The 27,543-nt window shown below is 44.6% G+C and overlaps 1 protein-coding gene across 1 annotated transcript in view; it reads left to right on the forward strand.

Moving 5' to 3' along the window:
• The first annotated feature begins 2,734 nt into the window (after window positions 1-2,734).
• Window positions 2,735-27,543, forward strand: part of appa (amyloid beta (A4) precursor protein a) — a 48,429-nt gene continuing 23,620 nt past the window's right edge. The window contains exons 1-2 of the mRNA XM_080024498.1: window positions 2,735-2,937; window positions 26,009-26,176. Coding sequence (XP_079880624.1) covers window positions 2,878-2,937; window positions 26,009-26,176 — 228 coding nt within the window. The 5' untranslated portion in view covers window positions 2,735-2,877. The remainder of the gene's footprint in view (window positions 2,938-26,008; window positions 26,177-27,543) is intronic.

A 27,543-nucleotide genomic window follows, 5' to 3' on the forward strand; every position in this document is an offset into this window, starting at 1 on the left:
TCCAGCTGATGTCCTCCTGGCACCCTCTTGTTCCAGCCGCCGGCCGTGGCCTGCGCGCGCCAAAGGCCGCCGAGCGGCTCACGGGGAGGCTGAGATGGCTTCATCCTTTCGGGGGGGGTTTGCAAATCTATGAATGTGCCTCCACCACCCTCTCCGGTGGAGGATTCAAGCCGCTCGGGGTTGAATGGACGGAGGACGAATCTTGATCAAAGTCGTTGGCAACGAACGCCTGCTGTAAACTTGAGTGGGGCCTGTACCTGGCCTTTTTTTTTTTTTTTGCTTTTATAAATGGAGAACTTGAAGGTGGTGTTAAGAAATGTATGGGGTATACTGAGAACTTTGGTAAGACTAGAGTCGATGCATTTGCTATTGTTCTCTTACTTGAATAAAGTGTTTTTTAAATTGTCGTTGAACGCTTTGTAGCTGCCTCGTGACCCAAAATCTTGTCCTTTTGAATTGATTGTGTGTGTGTGTGTGTGTGTGCGTGTGTGTGCCAGCCAACCTGCGATGGCCTGGTTGGTCCACCCTGGGGGCCAGGCGATTTGTCGATATTGTCACTGAGAATCATCCGTGAATTTGGTTATGAGTATTGTTAAATGTCTTTAAGACTGCATTACAGAGAAGTAATGCCATTTGTACAAGTTATTTGATTGTTCCAGCTGTTCTAACCAACACCTGCAGAGTGAATCCAGTCTTTACGGGTGTTCTTGGTTCTTCACTCCTGTCAGCTAAGAACAGGAAACTGAGGCTAGAATTGGCAGAAATGCACAATAGAAGATTGGATAAACGTTGCCTGCTCTGATGAGTTGATTTCAGCTGCGACATTCAGATGGTAGGGTCAGAATTTGGCTTAAACATGAAAGCATGGATCCATCCTGCCTTGTATTAGCGGTTCAGGCTGGTGGTGGTGTAATATTTTCTTGGCAGACTTTGGGCCCCTTAGTACCAATTGAGCATGGTTTAAACGCCACAGCCTACCTGAGTATTGTTGCTGACCATGTCCATCCCTTCATGAGCACAGTGTACCCATCTTCTGGCTACTTCCAGCAGGATAATGCACCGTGTCACAAAGCTCAAATCATCTCCAACTGGTTTCTTGAACATGACAAGGAGTTCACTGTACTCCAATGGCCTCCACAGTCACCAGATCTCAATCCAGTAGAGCACCTTAAAGATGTGGTGGAACGGGAGATTCACATCATGGATGTGCAGCAACTGCGTGACGCACCCATGTCAATATGGACCAAAAGCTGAGGAATGTTTCCAACACCTTGAATTTATGCCACGAAGAATTAAGGCAGTTCTGGAGGCAAAAGGGGGTCCAACCTGGTATTAGCAAGGTGTACCTAGTAAAGTGGCCGGTGAATATACACACAATATATATATATGTATATACACACACGGTGTGAAAAAGTGTTTGCCTCCTTTCTGATTTCTTTGCATGTTTGTCACACTTAAATGTTTCAGACCAAACAAATTTAAATAGACATAACAAGTGAACACAAAATGCAGTTTTTAAAAAAAGTGTTTTGGGGGGGGGGTCCAAACCAACGTTGGCCCTGTGTGAGAAAGTGATTGCCCCCCTAAACCTAATAACTGGTTGGGCCACCCTTAGCAGCAACAACTGCAATCAAGCGTTAACTGGCAATGAGTCTTTTACAGCGCTGTGGAGGAATTTTGGCCCACTCATCTTTGCAGTGTTGTAATTCAGCCACATTGGAGGGTTTGAGCATGAACCACCTTTTTAAGGTCATGCCACAGCATCTCAATCGGATTCAGGTCAGGTCTTTGACTAGGCCGCTCCAAAGTCTTCATTTTGTTTTTCTTAAGCCATTCAGAGGTGGACTTGCTGGTGTGTTTTGGATCATTGTCCTGCTGCAGGACCCAAGTGCGCTTCGGCGTGAGGTCACCAACAGATGGCCGGACATTCTCCTTCAGGCTTTTTTGGTAGAAAGCAGAATCACTGTGGTTCGCCGGAGTCCCGAAGCTTTAGAAATGGCTTTATAACCTCTCACAGACTGATGGATCTCAATCACTTCGTCCCTCATTTGTCCCTGAATTCCTTTGGAGCGCAGCACGACCTCAAGCGCCCGGGGGGGGGGGGGGGGGGGGGATCTTTTGGGTCGACCTCACGTCGCCAGGCGGGTTCCCATTGAAGCGGTTTCTTGATGGCGAACGGGTGTGGCAGTGATCCGACCCGGGTGCGGCGGGAGAAATTGAACGCGGCGTTCCCAAAGACGCGATCAACCACAGTACATTCATGCGGGGCCACGTGCAGGTCTGGACCCCCACCCCCACCCCTCAATAATAAACACCTTCATTTAAAAACTGCATTTTGTGTTTACTTGCGTTATCTCTGTCTGATATTTAAATTTGCTCGCTGATCTGAAACATTTCAGCGTGACAAACGTGCAAAACAAAGTAAGAAATCAGGAAGGGGGCCCAACACCTTTTCACCCCACTGTATATATGTATGTATATATATATATGTGCGTGTGTGTGTATTCATCTCAAAAGTAACCAATCATATAGGCATGGTCCCGTATTATAGGCGCCGCTATAGCAGGGTACTGGCCATGTATGTTTGCTTGGACGCCGCGGTCTCGTATGACGTGAACAAGCGTGCGTGAGGGCCCCCGCCTCCGGGTCCTGGACGCGCGGCCACGTGACCCGGCTCCCGGCTCCAGCTCCGCGCAAGCAGCGGTTCGCGACCAAACGACGGGAGCGAGCGGCGCCGTCGACGACACACACACACACACACACACACACACACACACGCCGGTCCCCGCGGAGAGAGAGAGAGAGAGAGAGGAAAAAAAAAAGAAGCCCCGAGTTAAAATTATTACACGCAGGAGCGTCGGGACCGGACACCGGAACATGGGGGACCGTGTAGGCTTACTGCTGCTGGCTCTGGCGGTGTCGGCTCTGGCCGCGGAGGTAAGAGGACGGGAGGCGGGGAGATCGATCCTGCTTTCCACGCTCGCAATGCCCACCATACTGCGAGCTCCTGGATGCCGAGGTTCGCGTGACGGAGGAAGAAATGTTATTTAAAGTGCTTACATGAATATACTTGAATTTATATATTTATACATTACATTACATATGACAGAATAAGCTTTCTTTTGGGGGGTTATAACAGACCGTGTTTCCAAGGCGATGCGACGTCACGTTACTGCGTTTTCTCTCTAAAGCGAGTGGTCCAGCTCGATTTTATTTTTTTTTTTTAGACCGCCGTGGAAAGTATGTTTTTGGGGGGTTTTTGTTTTGTTTTTGTTTGTTTGTTTGTTTGTGGGGTTTTTTTGCGCCGAGAAGACACCTTAAACGTGGCAGACGCGAGTAAGAATGCCGATCCTTTTTAATCCTCGTTGAAAAGCGCAATTTAGAGAAATACTTCACGACGGGCGTGATTGGGGCGCCTTTACGGGCGATTGTGGTTGTCTAACTTTCGTATAAGAAAAAATTAAAATAAATAATATAAATATAAATATATTTATATATATATGGGGGAGAGAGAGTCTGGTTGGAATCGGCATTCAGACTCAACTGTATTGTCTGTTTTTGCTGTCCTGAGGGTAGGTTTTTCCAAGGGAGTGGGCGTGTTTCCGTTTTCTAAAATAAAAGCGTTGCATAGATTCCGTCCCTCCGCCGCCGGCCACAACAGCTCCACCGGGTCCGTGTCGAAGCGACGAATGTCGATGGCGACGCATGGACAATAGTAGATTTTAAAAGAAAAATAATAACGTAAAATAAAATCGAATCAGAGCCGTTTGGCGCTGGAGATGGAGAACGGGAAGGCTCGAGCAAGATGGCGGCGGTGCACTGCAGCACTGGGAAGCAGCAGCAGCCCAGTTGTTGATTTTTTTTTTTTTTTTTATCTGTTATGATTTCTTAACCCACGGTCCGTGTTTTGTGTAAACGACAAAAAAAAAAAAAAAAAAAAGAATTACATATATCAGTCTCTTCTCAGAAAAGACTCGCATGACTAAAGATTCACATAGTCATTGCTTATCCATGTAATTGTTTTTATTTGGTATGTCTCTTACTGTGGCCTTATTGTGAGGGGGGAAACAACACCATTCTTTATTCCTGGAGCCACTGGTTACACAACATTGAGGGGACTTTTAACAGGTCCACCGTTCGACTTGTAACAGAGAATTTGCGCTGAACAATGGCCGTTATTGTGTTTGGGTGGATTTTTTTTTGTTCGGTCCTCCTCTCAAGCATAGATCCTCTCGTGGGGTTACAGATGGCTCGGGCCGGTTGATTCAATTGACGTTTGTCTCCTTCCTGTCGATTTTATTGGAAAAGAAATTATCGATCACTTAACGGCGATTAAGAGCCCTTCGATCTTCTGGCACTTTCAACGAAAATCTATTCAATGTATTTATGTTATGCGTGTGTTCCTATATGCCTCCTTCATTGTTGGTGGCAGGGTCCGCCTCTCCCAGCGAGAATGCAAAGTCTGAGCACAGGACAGAAGTGGAAGGCAGCCAACAAGCGTAACTAGTTGTGGTCCATTAGCTGCCGATATGGATGAACATTTACATAAACAAAACATTGCAATTTGTAATGGGATTCTTGGACTTGCAGCGAAATAAACCCAAAATCGATGATCATATGGATTGCCACTTTAATTGCTCGTTGACACTCGAAAACAATGCAGTGCAAGCGTTCAGAAGGAACAGTATGATGTTGAATGAACGATTTACAGAACTGATGAAATTACGTGCTGGCATTCGCAGATGTTTTATGGCTTTGGACACAGTCTTTAGCTTTGCTGACTTCCCCCCGAGCACAAATCCAAAGGAATCATACAGCTTTGCCCTGACCTCTAAAAGTATGGCTTTAGGAAGTTTGTTTTCCTGCCAGGCATGCCCTGCCCTCTAAATGGAGGACATAAGTGGCGGGCTCGGGATCGGGATGCCGGGCTTTGTGCGTTTCCCCATCCTTAGGGAAATGTTCCTTAGTTCAGTGCAAGCAGTCTATTTGTGTGCACACTGCAGTCTTTCAGCCATGGGCGGACCTTGGCCTTTCGCTTATTCCCTCCCCAACCCCACCCCCATTTGTGTGCAGTAATGCATGTTGGCTCTGCCAATGCTTCTCCCTGGCACCTCATATGTAGTGTTTTGTTTTTTCTTAAGGCCCTACTGCTAATGCTAGTCATTGATCTATGGGTTATTCAATCCTTTATTTTCTCTCTACTCAGTAACCCTCAGACATTTTGGTTATGAGTGCAAGTTGACATGTTCCTTTCAGTTTAAGAGTAGACAACCTGTATGGTTCTTTTCCACAACCTGTATGGTTCTCGATCCTGAACTGTAATTATTGGCCAAAACCAAGATCCGATCTATTACGTCTACTCAATGGTAGACCTACTTTCCAGTCATAGGAGTGAAAGGATTAACATTTACTCAAATTATTTTTCTCCATTAGAGGTCTAACATGCTCCGATATTCTATAAAAGCTGTCCTTTTGATATACAAAATGTTTGATATTTCTCTTGGTACTGGAATGTTTTGTTGTGATATTCTCTGTTTTAGTCTCGTTCGGGACTGATATCCGATACCAGTATTGACATCGGTTATTCTCCAATTGACTTGAATCACCCGTCTCGCTTGCCTCTCTATCGTTGTCGTTTGTCTTCCGCAGCCGTTAGTATTATTTCCCCCAAAATCATCTGCTTCCTGGCAGGAGGGGGATAAGAAATGTCCTCTTTAAATGGGAGGCACATTCCACCACGGCCATGTCAACAGCGCCAGCAATAAAGTGTTGGCTCTCTCAATGCCTGACATTCTCCCCTACTGGAGCCCCCTTGTTCTGTGCCGCGATCAGGAATTCCTGGCCCTTTATAGTGTTGTTTTTGCAATGTTTGTGCTGGTCAGTTGCTTTGTGATGGTTGTTGTCTCTTTGGAGCTATGCTGTGACCCCTGTACTCACTCCCTATCTTTTTGAAGTCCACCTATACCCCACACAGCTTTATTTCTAGTTAAGCCTGGTTCATAGTTGCTGCTGTCGTAGTGTTGTTTAGTGTCGTCGTCATTGCGGTGGTCGCTATGGCGCTGCACAGCGTTTTTTCTTGAGGGCGCGCACCTCCCAATTTTTGCAACACTGCGCCATGTGCTTCAGATAGCTCAAGATGGACACGTTCCGAAGGAAGGTTGTGCAAAGAGTTCCGCAGGTACAATCTGTACGATCCATCAACGTGTGACAAAAATAACCAGATGGCGTTGAATTCACGGAAGGAGATAGCCACATGGCTGGCTTGCGGGGACTATAACAGAGCCTTGAAGAATTACCTACCCACAGTGTGTGAGTGCATTGTCCTGATCGTGTGAACATTCAACAAGACCAGCTCTTCAACTACTCAAATTCTGCCAATGTATCCAATTACCCGTGGCTTCCCAGTGTTTGCCAGTCTGTTAATCACTATTTCTCTCGTTCATTCTCAAACATTCTCCCATCTGGGAGGGAGTGTATGCCGTAAGCTGTCCCCACCTTTTAAATAAAATAAAGTGATTTGTGTCTGGCGGGACAGTATCTCTAGTAACAAGCTCCGGCACTGCATAATGGTCTGCTTTGTGCGCTGCTACCTGGACTTGGCGGGAGGCAGTAGGAATGGGTGCGGTACAATTTCATTAGCTCTTACAAGCCCGTAACAGCATCTGGACGACTGGGAGATTCTGGTCTCCGCTCCTCATGGAGGCTCACATGTTCAAAACGTCCCATTAACCAGGCAGAACATATTCCTATCCGTACGACAGGAGCCTGAGACATAGGAAAAAGGCGGAAAGAGCGGGACGTTATACACAGTAACAAACAGAGAGCCGGCAGCAGCTCCTAGGTGGTTCTGGTGATACTGCTTTGTAATCTGTCACTGTTGGACACTGATCAGCCCAATTTTGCTGGCGGAAGCCTTGCGGCCCTTGGTGGCGAGGGTGATTTTGTCAGCCATTATGCGGAGTGGACTGGACCAACAACCTCCTCTTCATTGTGCAGATTGTCTAGCTTACAAGCTGATGCTGGCGGAAGTCATAAGCAATGCATGACGTGTATATTCTTGTGTATATATATCCCAATGCTAAAGCCATGCTAAAGACTTGGGAGCTTGACTGCGTCAACTAATGACTGGCAATTCATACTATGTTCTTATAAGTAGAGAGAATGAAACAGAATTAATCTAGTCTTAAAAATGAAATGCATTAAGTGTTTGAAAGACTCATCTAAATTCAAACCAAATCCTTTATCACTCCGTCCTTCACCTATTATCTTCCCCCACCATCGTCTTACTTACCAGATATCGTCCTACTTAATGAAATCAATAAAGGATCGCTGCTTTCAAGCTGAATTTGTGCTTTGTGTCTGTTCTCCAGGCAAGTTCAGAGATGGGCCCTAATGGTTTCTATACCGACATGAGGGAATTGTTTTCTCCCCTACACTTCCATTTCCGTATGTTGCATTAGAACAAACCCCAGACAGGATTGTGCTATTTATCACTGGAATGAACCGTTTTCCTCATCTGTCAGCAGCGCAGCATATAGATGCACTCATCTAATTTCAGTGCTGCTGACCAAGCACCCGCCTATACAGAATCTGAATAACAAGCCTAGCAGATAGAGCCCCCTTTCCGTGTCCCCAATCTGTACACATCGAGCCCTCAGTCCACCAGTGGAGGGAAAAAGAGACTCATGGACACACTCTCACTCAGACGGTTGCTCTTAAAGGTACACCAATAAATCAGACTCCACACGTACACACTTTCTGACAAGCCCACACTTGATGGCTTTTTAAACCAGATAAAAATATGCTCCAGATCCAGCGGTCATGACAACATCCTTGCCGTGCATCACGTCTTCATAAGTCTTCTGCGTCACGGTCAAGGTTACAGTGTGGAGCTATGCCCTATAGTGGGTGACTATGCGCGTTCACGTAGATTCTGGTGTGAATGCGTGTCTTTTCAAGGCCTTTGAGTGGTTTGAACATTTCAGGTTCCAATACCCTGAACTTAAATACATTGAACTAATGTATTGAAATAAATTTGACATCAAATGTTGCAGAATGTTTCAGATATCTTTTCAATAATGTCTCAAGGTTTGATACCCAGCCCTAGGTGTGTCTATCTATGAATGTTTGCTTATTCACCCCATGTGTCTTAACAGGGTGCTCCAGCTCATTAGTCAGTGCATGACATGTCTCAGAACAAAGGGAACGGGAGAGATGGAAATTCACTCAGTCGAGCACGCCTAGGCTCGTATTGTAGGCTCGATAAGTACCTTGACTTAATCATCTACCAATCCCATTTCGAACATGTGTACCATTAGATCCCATTCTTGTTGTATAATGACCCAAATAAAACCATAAGCTCCGGCTATAACGCTGCCAAAACTATAAAAAAATCATTATCCCCCAACCAGAGACCCGGGAGCCCTTTACCTTTCTATACCAGGTGTAAGTCCATGGGTCGTTTTGAAGGCATTCCCCGTCTTTAGAAGGTAAAATGAACTTAAAATCGGAGTCGTTGGAAAACAAGTGAGTTGGAGAGGAAATAATATACAGTATATCATATCTGATACTTAATTTAGCTGTATTTGCATGTATATATTTGTGTGCCTCTATAGTGTACTGTTTCCATTGTTGGTGGCCTGCCACCTTTCCCGGCAAGAATTTAATGCTCGGTATGCAGAAGTGAAAGGCAGCCACGTGAAAACGGTAAACCAGCGCAGCTACTAGTTGTGATCATAGGCGTTGCCGTTTCACAACACAAATTGCCACTTGAAGCTGCTGAACATATTACATGCAATCCATTTTAACCAATTTTGAAACCACCAGGTTTAGGAACTACCGCTAAAAAATATCTGCACTGCCCTACAATCAGGGTGGGGCCTCTGTGGTCTCCCCCACTTCTGCCCGCAGCACAACCAGCAGAGTTCGTCTTTCATTTCCAGAGGACTAGGGACCCACGTTACCCTACATATGCGCGTTTTGTTCCTGCAGATATTTGCAGGTCGCAGTCTCATTATGTATTTCTTTTGCCGTGGGTAATTTTTCTTCTTCTCTTCATAATATGCCTGTTGAGTTGTAATTATTATGTGTTCAGTCTCTGCACATTCACACGAACACACATACGTAATCCAATAGGGAAAATGGTTTTGGTGGTGGGTGGGTGGGTGGGGGGTCTTTGTTTTCCAAGGTTATATTTCTCTATCTTGAAATGATCTCATATCTCTCTCTCTCTCTCTCCCCACGGCTCCTTACACCTCCCTGGGTGTCTGGGGTTGCCATGGCCGCCATGTCTTCCCCAGGCGCCTGACAGTAAGGCTATAATTAGTCTGCCTTAAGATATTCCTGTCGTTCTGCCTTTACTCCCTCTCTCGCCCATTCCCGCTGTTTTCCCATCTTCTTTTGTGTGTTTTCTTTGAATATTTCTGTCGCTACTTCATTAATCCGGGTGTCATCCGTATGTCACTGATGGTGTGAGCCGTACAGAGTCTCCATGCGGGCGCAGTTCCTCCCCGAAAAGGTTGGTTCGGTAATGCATGGTTCAGGTGTGGTATTTTCACGCCCTTGGTTCTCTCTTTGAGTGCAGTGACAGTCCATCGATTGTAGGAAACACATTTTCCTGGAATTGAAGTGTGAAATTGAAACACTTGCTTGAAATGCCAAGGGGGGGGGGGGTGTGTGTGTGTGTGCACATTTTTTTTTGGCGTCCAACTACAGAGGGATGTTCTTCACCTCAGTCTGCCATTTTTGGATTTATATCCTTTTGGGTCTCTGCAATTATGGAGACCGTCTTTCTGTTTTATTGCAAGACTAACGGGAGTGATGAATTGTTGCATGCTTCAAAGAGAGGTCCAAAGATAACACACACATTAAATTAGACAATCTAAATCCACAAGAAATCAGAATCTTCCATATTGGGAAATTATTATGACACACAGCCTTGTGCGGTTCCAGTTGTACAACATATTAAGGTGGTCTGCATTTTCAGAAAACCCTGAAGGCATTGTCTCTGTCTAATTTGCTATATAAGTGTCTCTAAACTTGATTTTGTTTTGATGAACAGCAGTTATTGCACAAGCTTCCAACTCGTCAGCCAGCTGTGGGGATGGTGGCTTTAAGGAGTGCTGTCCCTTCCACTTATCAAATCCCCTCCAGGCCTTGATTTATAATACCTCATGAAGCTACAGATCCTAGCCATTCGACAGAAATTTCACTTTTCGATGCTTCAGCCTGAGCAGTGGGACTGTTTTACTTGCAGCTTTTCTTCCTATTGGCTGATACCGGGGAGAAAGCAGACGCAGCTGTACAATGCCACAGGGAACTCTTAGATTTGGATTTGATTGCTTCAAGTCGGGGGGTGGTGTAGCAATGGAAAATCTACTTGGTAGACGAGCTGGCACTTAAGTTGGTGGAGAAGAAGTCGACAAACTCATCGGGATGGTAGTTGTGCGCTCACGCAAGTGTTTTGCGTGTGATATGTTGGCTGTTCAAGTGAAGAAACCGACAGGTTAGTGCAAACATATCCCTCTATTAGTTGATACATTGGAAACTCATTTATAGGTGTAAAACAGGGTGTAGCGATCATTTTACAAAATTAAACACAGCACTGTTGCACATGTTAGTACATAGCCATGTGGCAGGTCCCAGATGACTTGGTGTGTGAGTGTTGGTGGCCGTCCACCACGGAGTAACTCTCGGCGGCGTACCAGGGAGGTCACAGGCAGTTTACCAGGCCAGCGCCACAACGCCCAAACAGGCCAAAGCTGTCAGAGATGATTTAATATCAACCCCCCCCCCCCATGCTGTTTATAAATTTAACTAATGCACACACACCCACTGACTTATATGTTCCCTTATGTACGTAAACCAACCAGATGATGAAAGTAATTTCCCCTAGGTGACTTGGATGATGGTGTTGACTTGGGTTGCCACAGAGATGACAAAGAGGGGTTATAAAGGGTAATTATCTGGGGCTGAGGGAAGGTTTTGTCTCCATGGCAACCATAACCGGGTGGGCTCGCTGGTTATTCAATGGTAAAACGCGTTTTGACATTGTTATAATGTGATCCACAACTTAGAACATAGACCGTTAATCACATGTAAAAACATTTACTAGTACATAAATAGTATAACTAAGACATGGGCTATTTGAAATTATTTTGTTTTTTCAAATAGGCCAAGTGCTTCAGTGACCAAACAAAAGTCTTACCGGAGATGACAAAACAAAAATGGGTAAAATTGCAAATGACTCTGCATCACAGGAACAGAACCGTGGTAAGACAGCTTCATCCCACACAACAAGCAACTCTACTTTTTTTCTGGAATTTGGTAAAATAATGCCACACTTCGCTCGGTCTTGCCGCCATCATTCTCTCATACAAGCACAATTTTCTATGTGCTCCACTTATTAATAATGGGCGGATTTTCGTGCGACACGTGTGCTACACTTATTAATAACAATAACAATAGTTTTTCAGAAGTCGACATCACTGCGTGAGTAGACTAATCGATTAATCGACTACTCATGCCCATCCCTAATGAGATTGAGTTACAAAATCTGATTACCAAATAGATCAATATAATGAAGTTTAGTTCTTTAGTGTGGGAGTTTTATTGTTCCATCAGCTATTAGAATATATCGTAAGTATATACTTATACAGTGGTACCTCGACTTACGACTGTAATTCGTACTATAAGAACGGTCGTATGTTAAAACAGTCGTATGTCGATGCAATTTTTCCCATATACACCACGCTCATATTTTTCTATGATTTCTTAGTTTCAATGGGAATCATTGCCTTTTAATTTTTCCCATCATCCTTCTTCTTAGGACTCATCATGAAGTGTGAAAATAAACAAAATACACAGCACAAACACAGTAAATATGAAAAAATATGGATAAGCCACGAACTACGTGCACACACGATGTAGGTCGCCCGCTGGCTGCTGGCTGCTGACCGGCTGCTGACTGGCTGCCAACATGCCAACTGCAAATTTCCACGGTCGTATCTTGGAGCAGTCGGTCACAAGCCGATACAAATTTTCGCGACTATTGCCACTCGTATCTTGGATTAGTCGTAAGTAGATGCAGTCGCAAGTCGAGGTAGCACTGTACTTATAAGTGTATATATATTAGTATATATCGTGTAGGGTTGCCGAGGTTATCAGTGTTACCAAGGTTACACAGTGTTCGGGCATACACCGATTACAGTGCTTGACCACCGCTCCCACCATCGTTTTGCTTTTTTTTTTTTTTTTTTTTTTTTGAGAAATAAAACCCATTTCTTTAATTTTAGCCTATCAGCTTAGGAGTATTCATCACATAACAAAAATCAACTTGGTAAAATACGCGTTATCAATACAATCAATTCGCTGCAGAAGCTAAATTGTCTGCTTGTACGCACAGCAGCACAGTCTGCTTATCACGGGAGAAGAGGGGGGAAGGCTATAGGAGACCTTAGATCAGTATAGATCAGGATCTGTCTCCCTCCATCCGTAATTAGCGCCCGTGCATAACGGGGACAGCCAGCGTCCGGTGCACACCGGTGTTGTCATGACTTTATTAACCGGTGGGGAAAATTCCTCATGGTGGCATCCCTAATAACGTGCAGAGTTCCATATGAGTGTTCTCCCCACCGGTGAAGGAAACCAGAAGTTTCCCTCGTCTCGTCTAGACGAACTGAATGGGCCAATGCCGAAATGATTTTTCTCCGATGCGCTCCTAATCAGATTGTGAGCAGATTTGTCTGAGATGGTAATACGCGAGAAGCCACCCCAGAGGTCCAATTTATCTTCTCTGAAAACTTCTCAACATGGAGTGTGCTCCAAAAGGATTAGCGTGCATGGTGATGGCGTTAGTTCAAGCCCACCGGGTCCAAATAGTCTCGCCAGGAGCGGTCCCCGCCGTTTTGTTTTAACCTGTTTGGAATGAGAGGCGGGGCAGGATTTAACCAAAGATCAGTTTCAAGGTAATGATTCAAGCATGTGGTCGCGCTATCTCATGCTTGACCAGTCATCCAGAGACTCAAATACTCCTTGTGATGTACAGTTTGCCAAATCCCCATTTGGCAGTCAGTCACATTGCCCATTAACAACTACAGTATATCAAGTGATTGCAAAATCAACCCCAATAAAATGTTTATGGGTGTTGGTGATGTTTTACCACCTAGATTTGAGGTGTACCGGAGATAGCTTTTGCAGTGATTCATTTTCCTCACCTGGGGAGTCTCCGACGCTTTCAACATACACACAAACAACAGCCACACTTTAATCTGCGTTTTGCTTGACAGAGGACTCTGCTTCCTCCCGCCTGAGGTACGATAGGCCAAGGCCCAAAATTTGAATTTTGGCAGGCATGAGGAGGAATGAGAAGGAAAGAGGATCTGGCCATCCTGTAATCAGAGATTACGCTATGTCCACAAGACAGACAGACACACATACACACAAGCCCATTAGAGAGGAAAACCATTGCACATTCACACAAACGTTGGCCTTTACATAAATGCTGTGCACACCGAGAAGCGCACAATCCCGTTCAAAGACGATCCAAAGGTTTTGAGTCGCAGTCGGTCCTTCTCAAGAAATGATTTTATTGGATGTGTGTGTACTTATGATTTTAAAGGCCGGCACAGCATAGCTACCCGGTGTGTGTGTATCTTGCACCCTGCCATGCGCCCTGTCACCCTGCCAGCTTGATCCAAAGCAGCCGTGGCAGATCCACTGTAAAAGGCCTTCAGACAGCCTCGTAACGACATCCCCATTGATTGAGTGATTGGTTGATTTATTGAAGGGTTTTTGTGGACTCGGTCACACAAAAGGAAAACCAATGCCTCCAAATCGATTTGAAAACATCACAGAGCTGAGCTATGAATGTTATGTGTTTATCGTGTGTGTGTGTGTGTGTGTGTGTGTGTGTGTGTGTGTGTGTGTGTGTGTGTGTGTGTGTGTGTGTGTGTGTGTGTGTGTGTGTGTGTGTGTGTGTGTGTGTGTGTGTGTGTGTGTGTGTGTGTGTGTGAGAGATGTGGCATGACCCCCTTCCCCAGAGAGTCTTCCTCGGTCTGGAGGCTGATCACCTCTTTCCTCAATCACACCCAACTCCCCACGGCTCTCCTGGGCTACCTAGATAAGACCGTACAATTAATTGCATTGGGGGAACGTCCCCCGCTGGGGCACAGCAAAGTGTGTGTCTGGATGAGAACATGCAAATGTTCGTCAGCTTTCTGTCATTTGAGTGGCGTGACCCTTGTGTGCTGGAAAGTGCACGCATGAATTAATTTGTTTGGTGCTTTTGTGCTCTGTGGGGAGACCTGCATATAAGGCTGGTTGATTTATTGATAACGTGGTATGAGACTGCATATTGTCTGGGACTTGGGTTATTGTGATATTTTGATATAGTTCAATATTGTCTTCAAGGCTGCATTAAGGTAAAGTAGTGCTGGATAATATGGCCAAAAATGTTATCACGATAAAATATTTAATACCATTCTATAACAATAATGATATTTATCACAATACATACATTTATCAGCCACAGCATTAAAACCACCTGCCTAATATTGTGTAGCTCCCCCTTGTGTGGCCAAAACAGCTCTGACCCGTGGAGGCATGGACTCCACAAGACCTCTGAAGGTGTCCTGTGGTATCTGGCACCAAGACCTTAGCAGCAGATCCTTTAAGTCCTTGTGGTGGACCAAGCTGCGTGATTAAGCCACGGCATCATGGCTTCCTTCCCAAGGCTGCCCTGAGCCGGTCAAATCAGCGCCCTTGCGGCGCTGGTTGGTCCGATCCGGTGCAGGGAACTGTCTTTTTTTAAACCTGTGCCATCAGCATGCTGGGCATACAACAGAGTATTTGTATGCCATTGCATCTAGGACAGAATTAACTTGCAAGTAGAGTTCAAGTTCTCAACCTGCACTGCAACTTTGTATTAATTCTTAAATCATCAAGAACTTTTTTGTACAGAACCGCCACCAATCCCCCTCTTTGGTGAACTATTTTACCATGTTTGGGTCTATAAACAACTTATCACTACTCCAAGAAGAGGAGAATCACCATGGGTGTCTCACCTGTGGCAGGGAGATTTCTTAATGTGCTTCCCTAGGGTTTAGGGAGGGAGACGAGTCTTTCTGGCAGCGGTTTCCCGAGATGGCGAGAGTTTCATTGCAAATGTTTAACAAAAAGGCTCGCTGGCCAAAAGATACGATTAGATTCAACTTTGTCATTGCACAAAGTCCAAGTACTCAGACAAAAAAATTTAGTTTAGCATTTAACCAGGAGTGCAAAGAAGCAGTAAAGTGCAGTGTACATATAAAATAGGTATATGAAAAATATATAAATAGATTTAAGCAGTGGGTATGGATATGTTAAATATGTACAGTATGAACAGGATTAACAGTATAGACAGAATTAATTTGAATGCACTAAAATATATAGAGTATGAGCAGTATTAACAGAATGATGAGCAGTATTAACAGTATTTACAGAATGGATATGGATGAGGAAAAAAATACAAAACAATAGATAGTAGTGTGTAGCTTAATGTGCAAGAGTTCAATCACTGGAGTGCAGTTTGTGTGTGTAATGGGATGGGGGGGATAATCAGGAGTCGTTGGTGGTGATTTGAAGGTGTGTATGTGAGGGGGGGCGGGGGCTGTCACCGTGTTGTAGAGTTGGGCAGTTTTCACCACCCTCTGCAGTGCTTTCCGGTCTGCAGCTGTACAGTTGCCGTACCAGGCTGAGAGGCAGTTGGTGAGGATGCTCTCGATGGTGCAGCGGTAAAAGTTCACCAGGATCTGTGGAGACAGGTGGGCGTTCCTCAGTCTCCTCAGGAAGAAGAGATGCTGATGAGCCTTCTTGCCGTTGTTGAGGGCCCAAGAGAGGCCCTTGGAGATGTGGACACCTAGAAACCTGAAGCTGGTGACACGCTCGACCTCTGTCGTGTTGATATGGATGGGGGTTGTGTGTGCTACTTTTCGTCTTGCCGAAGTCCACTATGAGCTCCTTGGTCTTCCTGATGTTAAGGGCCATGTTGTTGTCGGCGCACTGGCTGGACCTCGTCGCTCTAGGCCGTCTCGTTGTTGTCGATGAGGCCAACCACCGTAGTCGTTGGCCAACTTGATAGTGCTGTTGGAGCCATGTTCAGGAGTGCAGTCATGGGTGAAGTGGGAGTAGAGGAGAGGACTCAGTACGCAGCCCTGTGGGACACCGGTGTTCAGGGGTAAGGGTTGAGAAGGTGAGGTTGCCTAATCGAACATGCTGGGGTCTGTGGGTTAAGAAGTCCAGTATCCAGTTGCAGAGGGAGGTATTGATGTTGAGGTCACCTTGTTGACCAGTCTGGAGGGGATGATGGTGTTGAATGCTGAGCTGAAGTCAATGAACAGCATTCTCACGCAGGTATTGTTGTTGTCCAGGTGGGAGAGGGCGGCGTGAAGTGCAGTGGAGACGCTGTCCTTTGTGCTCCTGTTCTGGTGGTAGGCAAATTGGTGGTCGCTGGTGTCGCTGGTTGGGCGGGTGGTGTTGGTGGGTTTGTAGTCCGTGATGGCCTGGGTGCCCTGCCACATGCGTCGGGGTCGATGTTGTTTCTGAAGTGTTCCTCGATCCTTAGCTTGTGGCTGCGCTTGGCTCTCTTGATGCCCTCTTTCGCGTTAGCTCTGGCTGAACTTTAGGCCTGAGGTGTCACCTGATCTGAAGGCAATGTCGCGTGCTTTCAGCAGTAGGCGGACCTAAAAGGATGAATAACAAACAATAAACAATCCCCAGGAGACAGAGAGATGCGCAAAGTTCTACAGTGGAATAAGATTTTACCAATTTAAATATTTTTTTAATGTGCCGGTCAATGTTGATATTGTTGCCGGCTGCCACAAATAAATCATACATGAAAAGATTCAAAGGTAAAATGCTAAACATTCTTTTTATATCATGAACATTGCACAGTAAGTAATGTAAGTAAGATGTGAAGACGGAGAAACACGTGCAACTGCATTTATTGACATTTAAGGTAAATAAAATTTAGATTAAAAAAAATATATATGGCAAGTAGGCCTAAATCTAGATAAATAATAGTTTGTGGTTTTGCCCATCTTTGCCAGCACATCTCACCGACATATTTTACACAATGGATATTTACCGTCCCCCTTGGGTCGGAACATAAATATTACGAAAACCACCAAACTGTCGATGTGCGTGGGTGGCCCTCTTTTGTTTGTTTAATTTCGACATTGAGGAAAAATATATTTCGATGATTATCGTTATTTTTTCGCCCAGCACTAAGGTAAACCAATTTTTTTTGAACTTCATAGACTGTTCTAGCGGTTGTAATCCATGCCTCTACCTGCTTGGTCAGAATATCCACATCACTAATGATTGATACTGTGTTTCTCGAATATTTACCAATAGACATCCCCAAAATATCATCATATCATCGATATCGTACATCGTCGCTCAGTCGTACCTGTCGCATATACAAAAGTGAATGTCCAATCCGTCTGGCGAACCAGTTCTAGCGACGCATGTACAGGCCGCAGTTGAGACATCTCAGAGACACGACTGCCTAAGGATTAAGTTTGGTGCGTGCATTTGTTTGGACTGTAATAGATTAAGAATGCATGTTTGTTTTGAGTTGGCCTAAAAATGGGCTTTGGCCTGCGCTCTCCAGCTGTGCAAGTAGGTCACCTGCGCGAGTTGAGAACCTTGATTTGGATCACGCGGCGCTAATTTTGTGCGCGCGCACACGCAGTCCACGTGGGTGTCGCAACTGCTGGGGTGGGCTCGGCAGTTCTCCCGGTAATACCCCTTAGGGTCGTGATACCACTCTGTCAGATTGCAGTCTGAACTAATCTAACTCTGCAAATTGTTTTGCTGTCGATAAACGAGTGTTTCGCCGCATTTCGTGGCAACCTGTTCTGTTCTTGTGGCTGATGTGTTGTCTTTATGTTTGAGCGGATGAGCAGATAATTGCCCATTCTTCGATTAAACTTCAGCTCTTAGTTGTTAGGTACACTTTCGTTAAATAAGTTGACTTCTTGCATTGTATTTTTTTCCACTGCGTGTGTAATGGAGTTTTTACCTCTGGCGAAAGACTTAGTTTTACCTTTATTTATTTATTATTATTTTTTTTTAATCAACATGCAAAACATGAAATCAAGTAAAACATTTAAAATGGCCCTTGCTCGTCTCTCTACTTGGTGAGATGTGGGGGATGGGGATGTAGATGTATTTATTTATTTATCTAAGTTATTTATTTATTTTTATTTTTTAATATTGCTCATCCGGTTTGGTCCCCCGCTGAATTGGTTGTGGGTTAATAGGTTGTTTAGATTTGTACCGCTAATAATATTGAATAATTTCAGTTTTGCACACAGTGTGGCCTATTTTTCTCGCCCTACTAAGCCCAGACACAGGGTGTCCGGCCCATCACTACCTTCGTTTTCCCTCTACATCAACCTTACCACCCAGTTTTTTGTTTTTTTTTCTTCATCCTTTATTGTTTTCCGCCACTGGAGTCCTGATGTAACCGCCGGCTGACAGCAGCGGCCGGCGAATGTCACTGTAGATCGCGGCCTCGGCTCTCTCGCTTGTTTGTGTGCGACAGCTTCGGCAGAAAAGCGTAATGCGCTTGTGAATATTCCGTCTCACTCTCAAAATGTTTGTCCACGCATGCAGTTTTGACTCCCAACGCCAGATTTGGCTATTCACGGGAGTCACAGATACACAAGGCCCCCACAACAGGCACGCACACACACACACACACACACACACGTTTTTTTCCTGTCCAGCCGCTCTTCCTAATCCTCAGACCCAGATTACTGGCCACTCCCTCTGTTGATCTCTCACTCCATTCTGACGGAATGAACACAAAGCACAGCACAAACTGGGTAGAAAAGAAGTTGTCAGATAGGATGTGTGACAGCAGTGGTGTAACCCAACGTAGTCGATCCGTGATCTGTATGGCTTGCCCCCCGAGGTTCGGCATATATGTGAACCGCGGATCAATTGCGACATTCAACCAACATCGTGAAATACAGTTTTACTGCCGCTGTTACTTCTTAAAGTAATACCATAAATCTCGATGTAGAGTTGCAGTGAAAAGAAGATCGACAAGACAGATGTGCTGTGTGTTTTACTCTGAAGCGCAATGATTGGTTTAAGGTTCGTCACGCTGCTCGTCCGCCGTATTGATTTTCTAGTAAATAAATAGATTGTGTATTGAGAGGTTCAGACTTCTCTACAAAATGGACTGTAGCTTGCTTAATTCTGAACGGATTTACATGGAATTTCGTTTGTTATAAATGTGAGAACATGATAGTATTTACTTATTGGAGTTAAATTCAGCTACTGGGGGTGGATCTAATCATTTTTTCATTCGCTACCGTGTTTAAAGGAAGAAGGTATCAATATTGCACTTTAATTTAACAATTGATAATTGAAGATTTTATACATTTTAAGATTGTATTCAAACATTGGACATGTTGAATGTTGTTTTCATTTTAGACCATGGGCAAAAGTTCCTTGCTTTAAGTGTTTTACATAATTAATGGAAGTTATATTTGTCCCCCCCATTTATTAACTTATTTGATGATCCGAAAAATTATCCGATCCGCGACTCCAAACCGTGACACGATCCGAACCGTGAGTTTTGTGATCCGTTACACCCCTCGTTGTTAGGTGAACTTTGATTAAATGAGTTGACTTCTTGTGTTGTATTCTTTCACTGTGCATGTAATGGAGTCAAGGACTGCACAGTGCACAATGATGGGTTCGATCCGACTGAATTTCCATTAAATAGGGATATCTTCACCAAAACATACCACAAGGCCGAGCATTCACTTGTCTAAATTTTCCTAGATTTCCTACTTAACCTTCCGTGGAAGATTTTGGGGAATTTACCAGAAAATGTCCAACCCTTTTCTAACCCTACTCCTGCCCCTGAACCTAGCAGCCAAATCACATGTGCAAAAAATGGCAGCGCCCTCCCCCTAAGGTGCAATTGCTCAAACTGAGTTTGAAATTTGATCTACAGAATCCGTGATATGCTATCTTCTTGAAATGGCCAACCTCTTCAGCTATACTTTTATTTCCCTTTTTAGCCGGTCTAACTGTCCGAACTGTAGCAGCAAACTGTTTTCGTGCAGACCGGTTTTCATGGAATTTTCTGCAGTGTTCCCTCCCTCTCCTCGAGCCAACATATTTTGCCGTCTTGCCGTCTCGCCTCTCTTGCTCCCTCTCTTTCCCAGCCTCTCCTGCTTTACAGAGCGCTTGACCTTCATCTTAGGCCTGATGGATTACTGTCAAAGTCGGCTCATCTCTCTCTCTCTCTCTCTCTCTCTCTCTCTCTCTCTCTCTCTCTCTCTGCCTTCTGTCTCTCTTTCTCTCCTTGTGTTCATTGTTCCTTCCCCTCGCTGTCGTTCCACCCCCCACACACACACACATTGTCCTGAGACTCTTGATTTATAAGGTTGGCGTGAGGGTTCAGCCGCGCCCCAGCCTTTTCCCTCCCCCTTCGACAGAAAGGGGGCACCATGGAGAGAACGAGACAGAAAGATGGGTGGAGAGAGAGGGAGAAAGTTGCTGACGTCAGGGCTTGAGCTAATAAGCAACAATCGCACAAATAATTGGCCTACCTCCGTCCCCCCTACCTAGCAGAAAGAAACCTATACTAGGGGTGCACCAACACCATTTTGTTACGGACCAAGTAAGAGTAATGAGAGGAAGGGTACTAGGTTGAATTAGGTTGAGGAACCTTAAGAGATCACCCACATTTAAATTTTCATGTCAATAAATGTTTCTTCCTTATAATGTAGATATGTGTTATGACACTGTTACAGGCTCTGCTAGTGACATAAAACAAACAATAAAGACAATTCACTTATCACAATTTTTGTCCTGTATTATATGACCTTTAATGGTCAGCTGAAATGTCCTGATTGCAACAGCCATAGAAGGATCTTTTATGGTTGTTATTCTCCCTAATCACACATAACAGTGTCACTGAGTTCCAAGAATAAAACATGCAATTCAATGTAGCCACATCAGTGTATGCTGGTATCTGATTTGAGTGCATTTTTACACCCAAATGAACATTTACACAGTATCAGACAATACTCTCGCAGTCTGGTAGAAGGCAAATTCCTTGCAAGTGACTCATTTGCTCATGACTCATAACTCACAATTTCAAACATTGAGAGAAAACGTATTGCTGACACGACCTTCATTTACGAAGTCCGTTTAAAAAAAACAAAACGCCCTTGTTCAGCGTGGCCCCGGTCGAGCGGTGTGGGAATTCAGCGGTGTCCCAGCATGTCGTTCCAACCCCAGATGGCAGTGGAGAAATAAAGCGACGGTCTTCTAAATAAGCTTGCGTCGTGCAGATGGCCGGGTGTCAGGTCTAATAGACGGCAGGCCTAAGATGCCATGTGCTTGAATTGAGGAGGCCTGGGGTGGGCAAGAAGGGATTTCACACCCGTGTGTGTTTGTGGTGGTGGGGGGTTGGATGATGTGGGGATTTGCAGATTTTCATGCTTGCTGGTTTTCTAGCCCTGCATGGCTGTGCATGAAGGACATGAACTTCCGTGGGCGCCAAGTCCGTCCCAAGGATCAGTAACATGATCTGTTTGTGTATGTGTGTGTGTACTTGGGTAGTGGGTAAGCTCATTGAGGCCGTACGTTTTCACACTTGAAAATTTCATGTTTAATATGCATTGACAAAAACATTGAAGACCAATGCAACGATAGAAAAATACCACACCTATATTAATTGACAGGTGTCACATAGGGCTGGGTGATATTGACAAAATCAAATATTTTTGGACAAATACCTTGATCACTAATTTGACTATATTTTATCCCTATGTTTTTGTGAAATGTTTGTCAAAAACATTTGTAATATGGACATTATAACCAAGCAGGTAGACACGTTGATTAGAACATTGCATTACTTTACTGTAATGCAGCCTTAAAGGCAGCATTTAACTATGTCACCATGTTTTGATAACCAACATGCCAGACGACATCTAGTCTCATCTCACAATATCGATATTATATTGATATATCTATGTACCATTTATTTTTGATAATGGCCACCTGGTAAATTCATCTTAAACATTCCCACCAAATCCAGTCCGAAAGAGGTCTTGCAATCCACTTCACCGCTTTTGTTTCCCATTCCTCTCTGTTGTTTTGTCTCCTGTTGCTGCTATATCACCCACAAGGCCGTCGGCTCTATTGTGCTATTCACAAAACGCAAACCATCCCGGTTATTGTGCTGTGACATTCCAGAAGGCCATCGGAAGCAGACGTGCAGATATTGCTATTCCTCACCTTAGTCCTTTATTGTTTTTGTCCTCACAGCCTATTGACGCTGGAGACTGCCCACTGTATTGCAGGGGACATCACTAACACCATAACTGGCAAACAAAATATACATTTTCTCAGCTGTCAGAAAATAAAGCTTTATTTCCCAAGGTGAGCATCTGGGTTGCATATTTAAAGGACCCGGTTTGTGGAAGAATTTTCCCATTTTTAGCTCACTTGTTTGGGTGTTTTTACATTGTCCCTTTACCTTTATTTTTTGACGATTGGAACGATATGGTGAGAAACATACCTTGAAATTCTCACCTCAGACGTAAGGTGTTGTTTGTCATGTTGCTTGATCGTGTCTTGTCGTAACTCGTGTTGTGCTGTCACCATTTGCCACGTCTCGTTGAACCTGAATGAAAGTCGAGCTTATGCGCCTTTCCAGCAACGCCACATAATTGCCGGGCAACAATTCACCCAAAAACTCAACTCCCAATGTGAATTCAGACCGAAGGTTTTTGAGGGAATATAATCTGTCGGACAAAAGTGTGCTATCTACCTCACAAAAAAAACACGTTTGTTTGCCTGCCAGGGTTTTCAATACAATTAACAAGATTAGGAGCACACAGCAGAAACAGTCTCTGACAACCCCCTCCTGTGTGTGTGTGTGTGTGTGTGTGTGTGTGTGTGTGTGTGTGTGTGTGTGTGTGTGTGTGTGTGTGTGTGTGTGTGTGTGTGTGTGTGTGTGTGTGTGTGTGTGTGTGTGTGTGTGTGTGTGTGTGTGTGTGTGCACGCGCCTCCCTCTCCCTGAACCCACACTTTTTGTTCTGGCTTATTTGCGAGTACAATGCAGACATTCACTGGTTTGCCTGCTCCTCTCCTGAGGGAAGTTCAACACAAAACCTTCCCATGCAGAAGGACAGTGTCGCATGTCCACTAGGCTTGGGCGATCGTGCAAAATTCCGATCGCTGGCGGGGCAGCGTTAGAAATATATGGGGAGACGTGTGTCTCGACAGGGCTTTTTGGAATAGTAGGGAGTAAGGACTTGGATAGTCCCTTAACTTAGTTGTGTTTAAAATGTTTTTATAGATGTAGGAAACAAAATAAATAGATCTAAGATAAAAAGACAGGCAGGGGAGGCAGCACACACCACTGTCTGGAGGAGAACCAAACCAAAAAAAAACCTCTGCTCCAGTTCTGAGTTATTTATTTATTTATTTATTTATTTATTTATTTACATTTTTCATACAAGTAAGAAACTAAGGAAACAAAATAAATCAAAATCTTTCTCGAACAGATTATATTTGATGTGGCTATATTAATATCACAAGATCTGCATACTGAGTGCAGATCACGGGCGTCCCAACGCGGCATCTCCTCCCAGTTATCGGTGCCTCGCTGTGCTGCTCCGTTTGACCAGAGTAGCAAAATGCCTAATAAATGCTGGGGGTCCATGTCCTCCTTTTTTTCCTCAAAGTTTCTGTACGGGACTGTAGAGGGGAAGTGAGATAGAAATTGGTTTAGATAGAGTAGTTTCTCAACAGCGCTGAGAGGGCGAGAGCCTCCGCCCCCCTCTCCCTGGCTCTTCCTCTCGGCTCCAGTTTCAGAACATGGAAAACTGCACTAAGACTGTTTCAACGGTCAGATTTTTCCTGGTGGATTAAAAAAACAAAAAAAAAACTGTCAGTAGCGATTAGGTGGAGTCGATAGTCGAGCCTAATGCCCACTCAGGCATTACTCACAAACATGAAATTCCAGCTTGCAAACAATCACAGTTAACAGCTTAATTGTCCTTTATGTTTATTTCGAGCAACTATAAATGTGTAATGAAATACATCCACGTTATGAAGAAAAGCCATGAATACTGGAACAAACATTTGGGACGACAGTTAATTTGCCGCAGCCCTAACTGACGGAAAATCCCCCCTTTTATAAAATTGGATGGAAGCATATGATTAGCGAATCTGACAATGTTACAAAATTAGTGTGATTAACTCAAATAATTGTGATTGGGCGATTATGTAAAGATTCTGACAGCACTAATGCCATCACCCATTAAAGGGGGCCTATTATGCTTTTCCTTATTTTCTGTCATATATATTAATGTAACAGTGTCGATGTTCAAATTAGACATGGCCATAGTGTCAAATAATGACGTAAACTAATGACAAAGTAATCGCTGTGAGCTAAACACTCGGTTTGCAACATTTTTTTTTCTACTCTGAGCACAAGCTGATGTCAGCTCGTCACGGAATTCTATATATGCTCATCCACTCCATCCGATCCACCGTGCGTTTCCCCAACAAACAATAAAAATGGTGTGTTTGTATTAAAGATGTATATTATTTTATTTTCCGACGTTTACGTGAAACAAAAAATCCCCATGTCCGAGAGTCCCGGTGCGTCGCAGTGCGGTGTCCCCCTTCCACAAGCACGAAACACAGCGACGAAAGTCGGGACAAACTTTGAAATGAGGTCTTGTAGATCTAATATGAGTGAAGATTCAGCAACTGGATTCAGCAAATTTCTTTAGAGACAGATTTTGGTCGACTGCTAAGGTGAAACAAGTGAAAGGTACAGAGTAAATGCAATGAAAGTCGGAAGCTGTGCTCAAACGCCATTGACTCTCAGAACCCGGAACTTGTGCCCATAACCCATTGGCTCACAGACCTTGGGCCTTGGGAGGGTGGCTCCTCCCACTTAAACAGCCCGTTTTGGATGAAGAGGGTTGTAGAGTCATGGTTCGTTAGAATGGTTCGAATGCATAATGTAAATATTGGCATTTTCAGCAACAAACTACAAAGACATGTTGTGGGGGGCCTCAGAGAGCTATATTAACTTGTGTAAAAAGGAGCAGAATAGCTGCCCTTCAAGCAAAGAAACAGACGAGAAGACAGATGTGTCCTGTTTATGATATTACGCCATTTCTACCTAACCCATTATACATTCATGCCAAACCGTGCACATACTCAGACACATTATGTCTCAGTCCAATTGGTTCGACATTTTGACAGACTGATGAACGCGCGCATCAATTGGGGGGGTTTATAACCTCATTGCACTCGCGCCTTTTGAAATTTATGGGCATAATTATGCACAAAGTCCCTTTTTTACGTTCTCGCATTGTTTGATGGAGTATGTGTGTCGCCCTAGTTGTTCTCCGTCAGAATTGTCTTTTTTTTTGTTTATTATTGTAATTTCCTGCTGAGTTTCCCCAGCAAGCGTTTGATCTTTAATTACACACGTTAAAAGATAACGAATGCTGATCTCTTTTTTTTTTTTAAGTGTAGTTTGCGTGGACACACATGGGTTGCATACAATACAGCGTTGGTGTTGATGGATGCATTTGCATGAGAAGATTGGGGGGGGGGGGCATCGCCCCTCGGTGCTTGTTTTTCATATTATCGTCTCACAGCTTCTGTCCTCCTTCTCTCAACCCACCCCCTGCTTATTCCCTCCTTCATCTCGCTCTATCCCTCCCTTCCCTCCCCTTACCCTCTCTTAAAACACATTAAACTCCATCTTATTATATGCTAATCCTCTGACCCCCTCCCCCACCTCATAGTCATAAAATTTAATTGCAGCCTTATTACTTCTTCTTTTCTTTTTTCTTTTTTTTCCCCTCCAGATTGAAGTGCTCAATGTATTTCACGTAGCCGGTGTTATTTCACCTTTTTATCTCTCCCGTCCCTCAACCCCATCCCCTTGCCCCCGTCCCAGGTGCCCACAGATGTTTCCATGGGGCTGCTGGCGGAGCCCCAGGTGGCCATGTTCTGCGGCAAGCTCAACATGCATGTGAACGTGCAGAGCGGCAAGTGGGAGTCGGACCCCTCGGGCACCAAGAGCTGCATCGGCACCAAGGAGGGCATCCTGCAGTACTGCCAGGAGGTAAGAAGCAACGCGAGATGGATGCGTAGGCGCTGGAGTCACTCCCAAAGGGGAATATATAACGTATGCATATGCATTGGAAACCGCGGAGAAGATGGAATTGCATATTTGACGAAACGCTGGTGCGTTTGAAACGTGCCTGTCCGCTCATCCAAACAACTTGACACTCTTGACTTGGGCTGCTGCATGCACGGGTCGCAGTCGTGAAAATCACGACTCGTGGTGAAAAACCACCAGGGAAATGCACTGTTTCTCACGGGACTACATGTTTTGTTTATTACCTGATTCAAGACATACACCTGGGGAAATACACTCTTTCTCCCACGAAAAAACATGGATATTTGGGGCTGCACCGCCGACATAAGTGACTCAGTTGCAGCCCGAGAGCCCCACCCAGCTGCTGCACAGACCTGAGAAGCAGAGCCATGAAGCCCTGGCGAGCGGTTCGCTTTTCGCTTGTTTATTCAAAGTTTATTAATATTACGCGTGTCCAAAGTGCACCAAATCTGACACTGCACGTCCCTCTGTCCCCAGCAATACACCCGCCAAGTGTGAAGTACATCGGGTAAACAGTTGTCGAGATAATCAAAGGACATTTCTTCAAGAGATTTATAACTTTATTAGTTAGATAATGTCAGCAATCCATTATCCAGCATCTGTACTGGGCCGATGTGATGCAAAATGGTAGTAGGTCGGATATCAGAGGTTAGGGGGGAAAAGTAAGAATCTGATCCCTCTTAAAAGAGAGAAAATATAATATTGGTTTTGTTGTACAACTTGATCCTCGCTACACACGGCCAAACCAACGCGTCATCTCTGACAAGGCTACACCCATAGCCACCCACAGCATAAATATACAAGGAAGTGTGCGAATATATCTGTTGGAAATGTTTGGTACAAAACAGGGCTTGTCGATTACCTTTTAGAATTGGTGGCCAAGTTGGCCACCAGAGTCAGCTTTTGGTTGTCAAGACTGACAAAATGGTTGCCGAATTTCAATCGTGTTATAACTGAGTGTGATCATCATTGATTTCTTAACAGACTGGCGTGGTGGACCCCGCCGCTTGACCACGAGGCAGCCGCACTGTACAAGGTGGTGGACACTGCCCATAATTTAGTTGCCCAGGGCAACTTGGCAATTGTCCAACCAAATGACCCTGGTAAAGTGTTTGAGCATGGGACCAGATGGCCGCCTTAGTTAATAGAAGTAGAATCGATTAATACATCTGGGAACTTAGATTTGTAGTGTTTGGGATGAGGCGTTGCCATCATTGCTTCAGGGACCAAAGTGCTTTGAGAAGGCCACTTTCTGGTTTCTGGTCCCTCTGATTCAAATGTTGTCTTTTTATAACCCAGGCCCCTTAAGG

The sequence above is a fragment of the Zeus faber genome (assembly GCF_960531495.2).
Source record: "Zeus faber genome assembly, chromosome: 2".
NCBI lineage: Eukaryota > Metazoa > Chordata > Actinopteri > Zeiformes > Zeidae > Zeus > Zeus faber.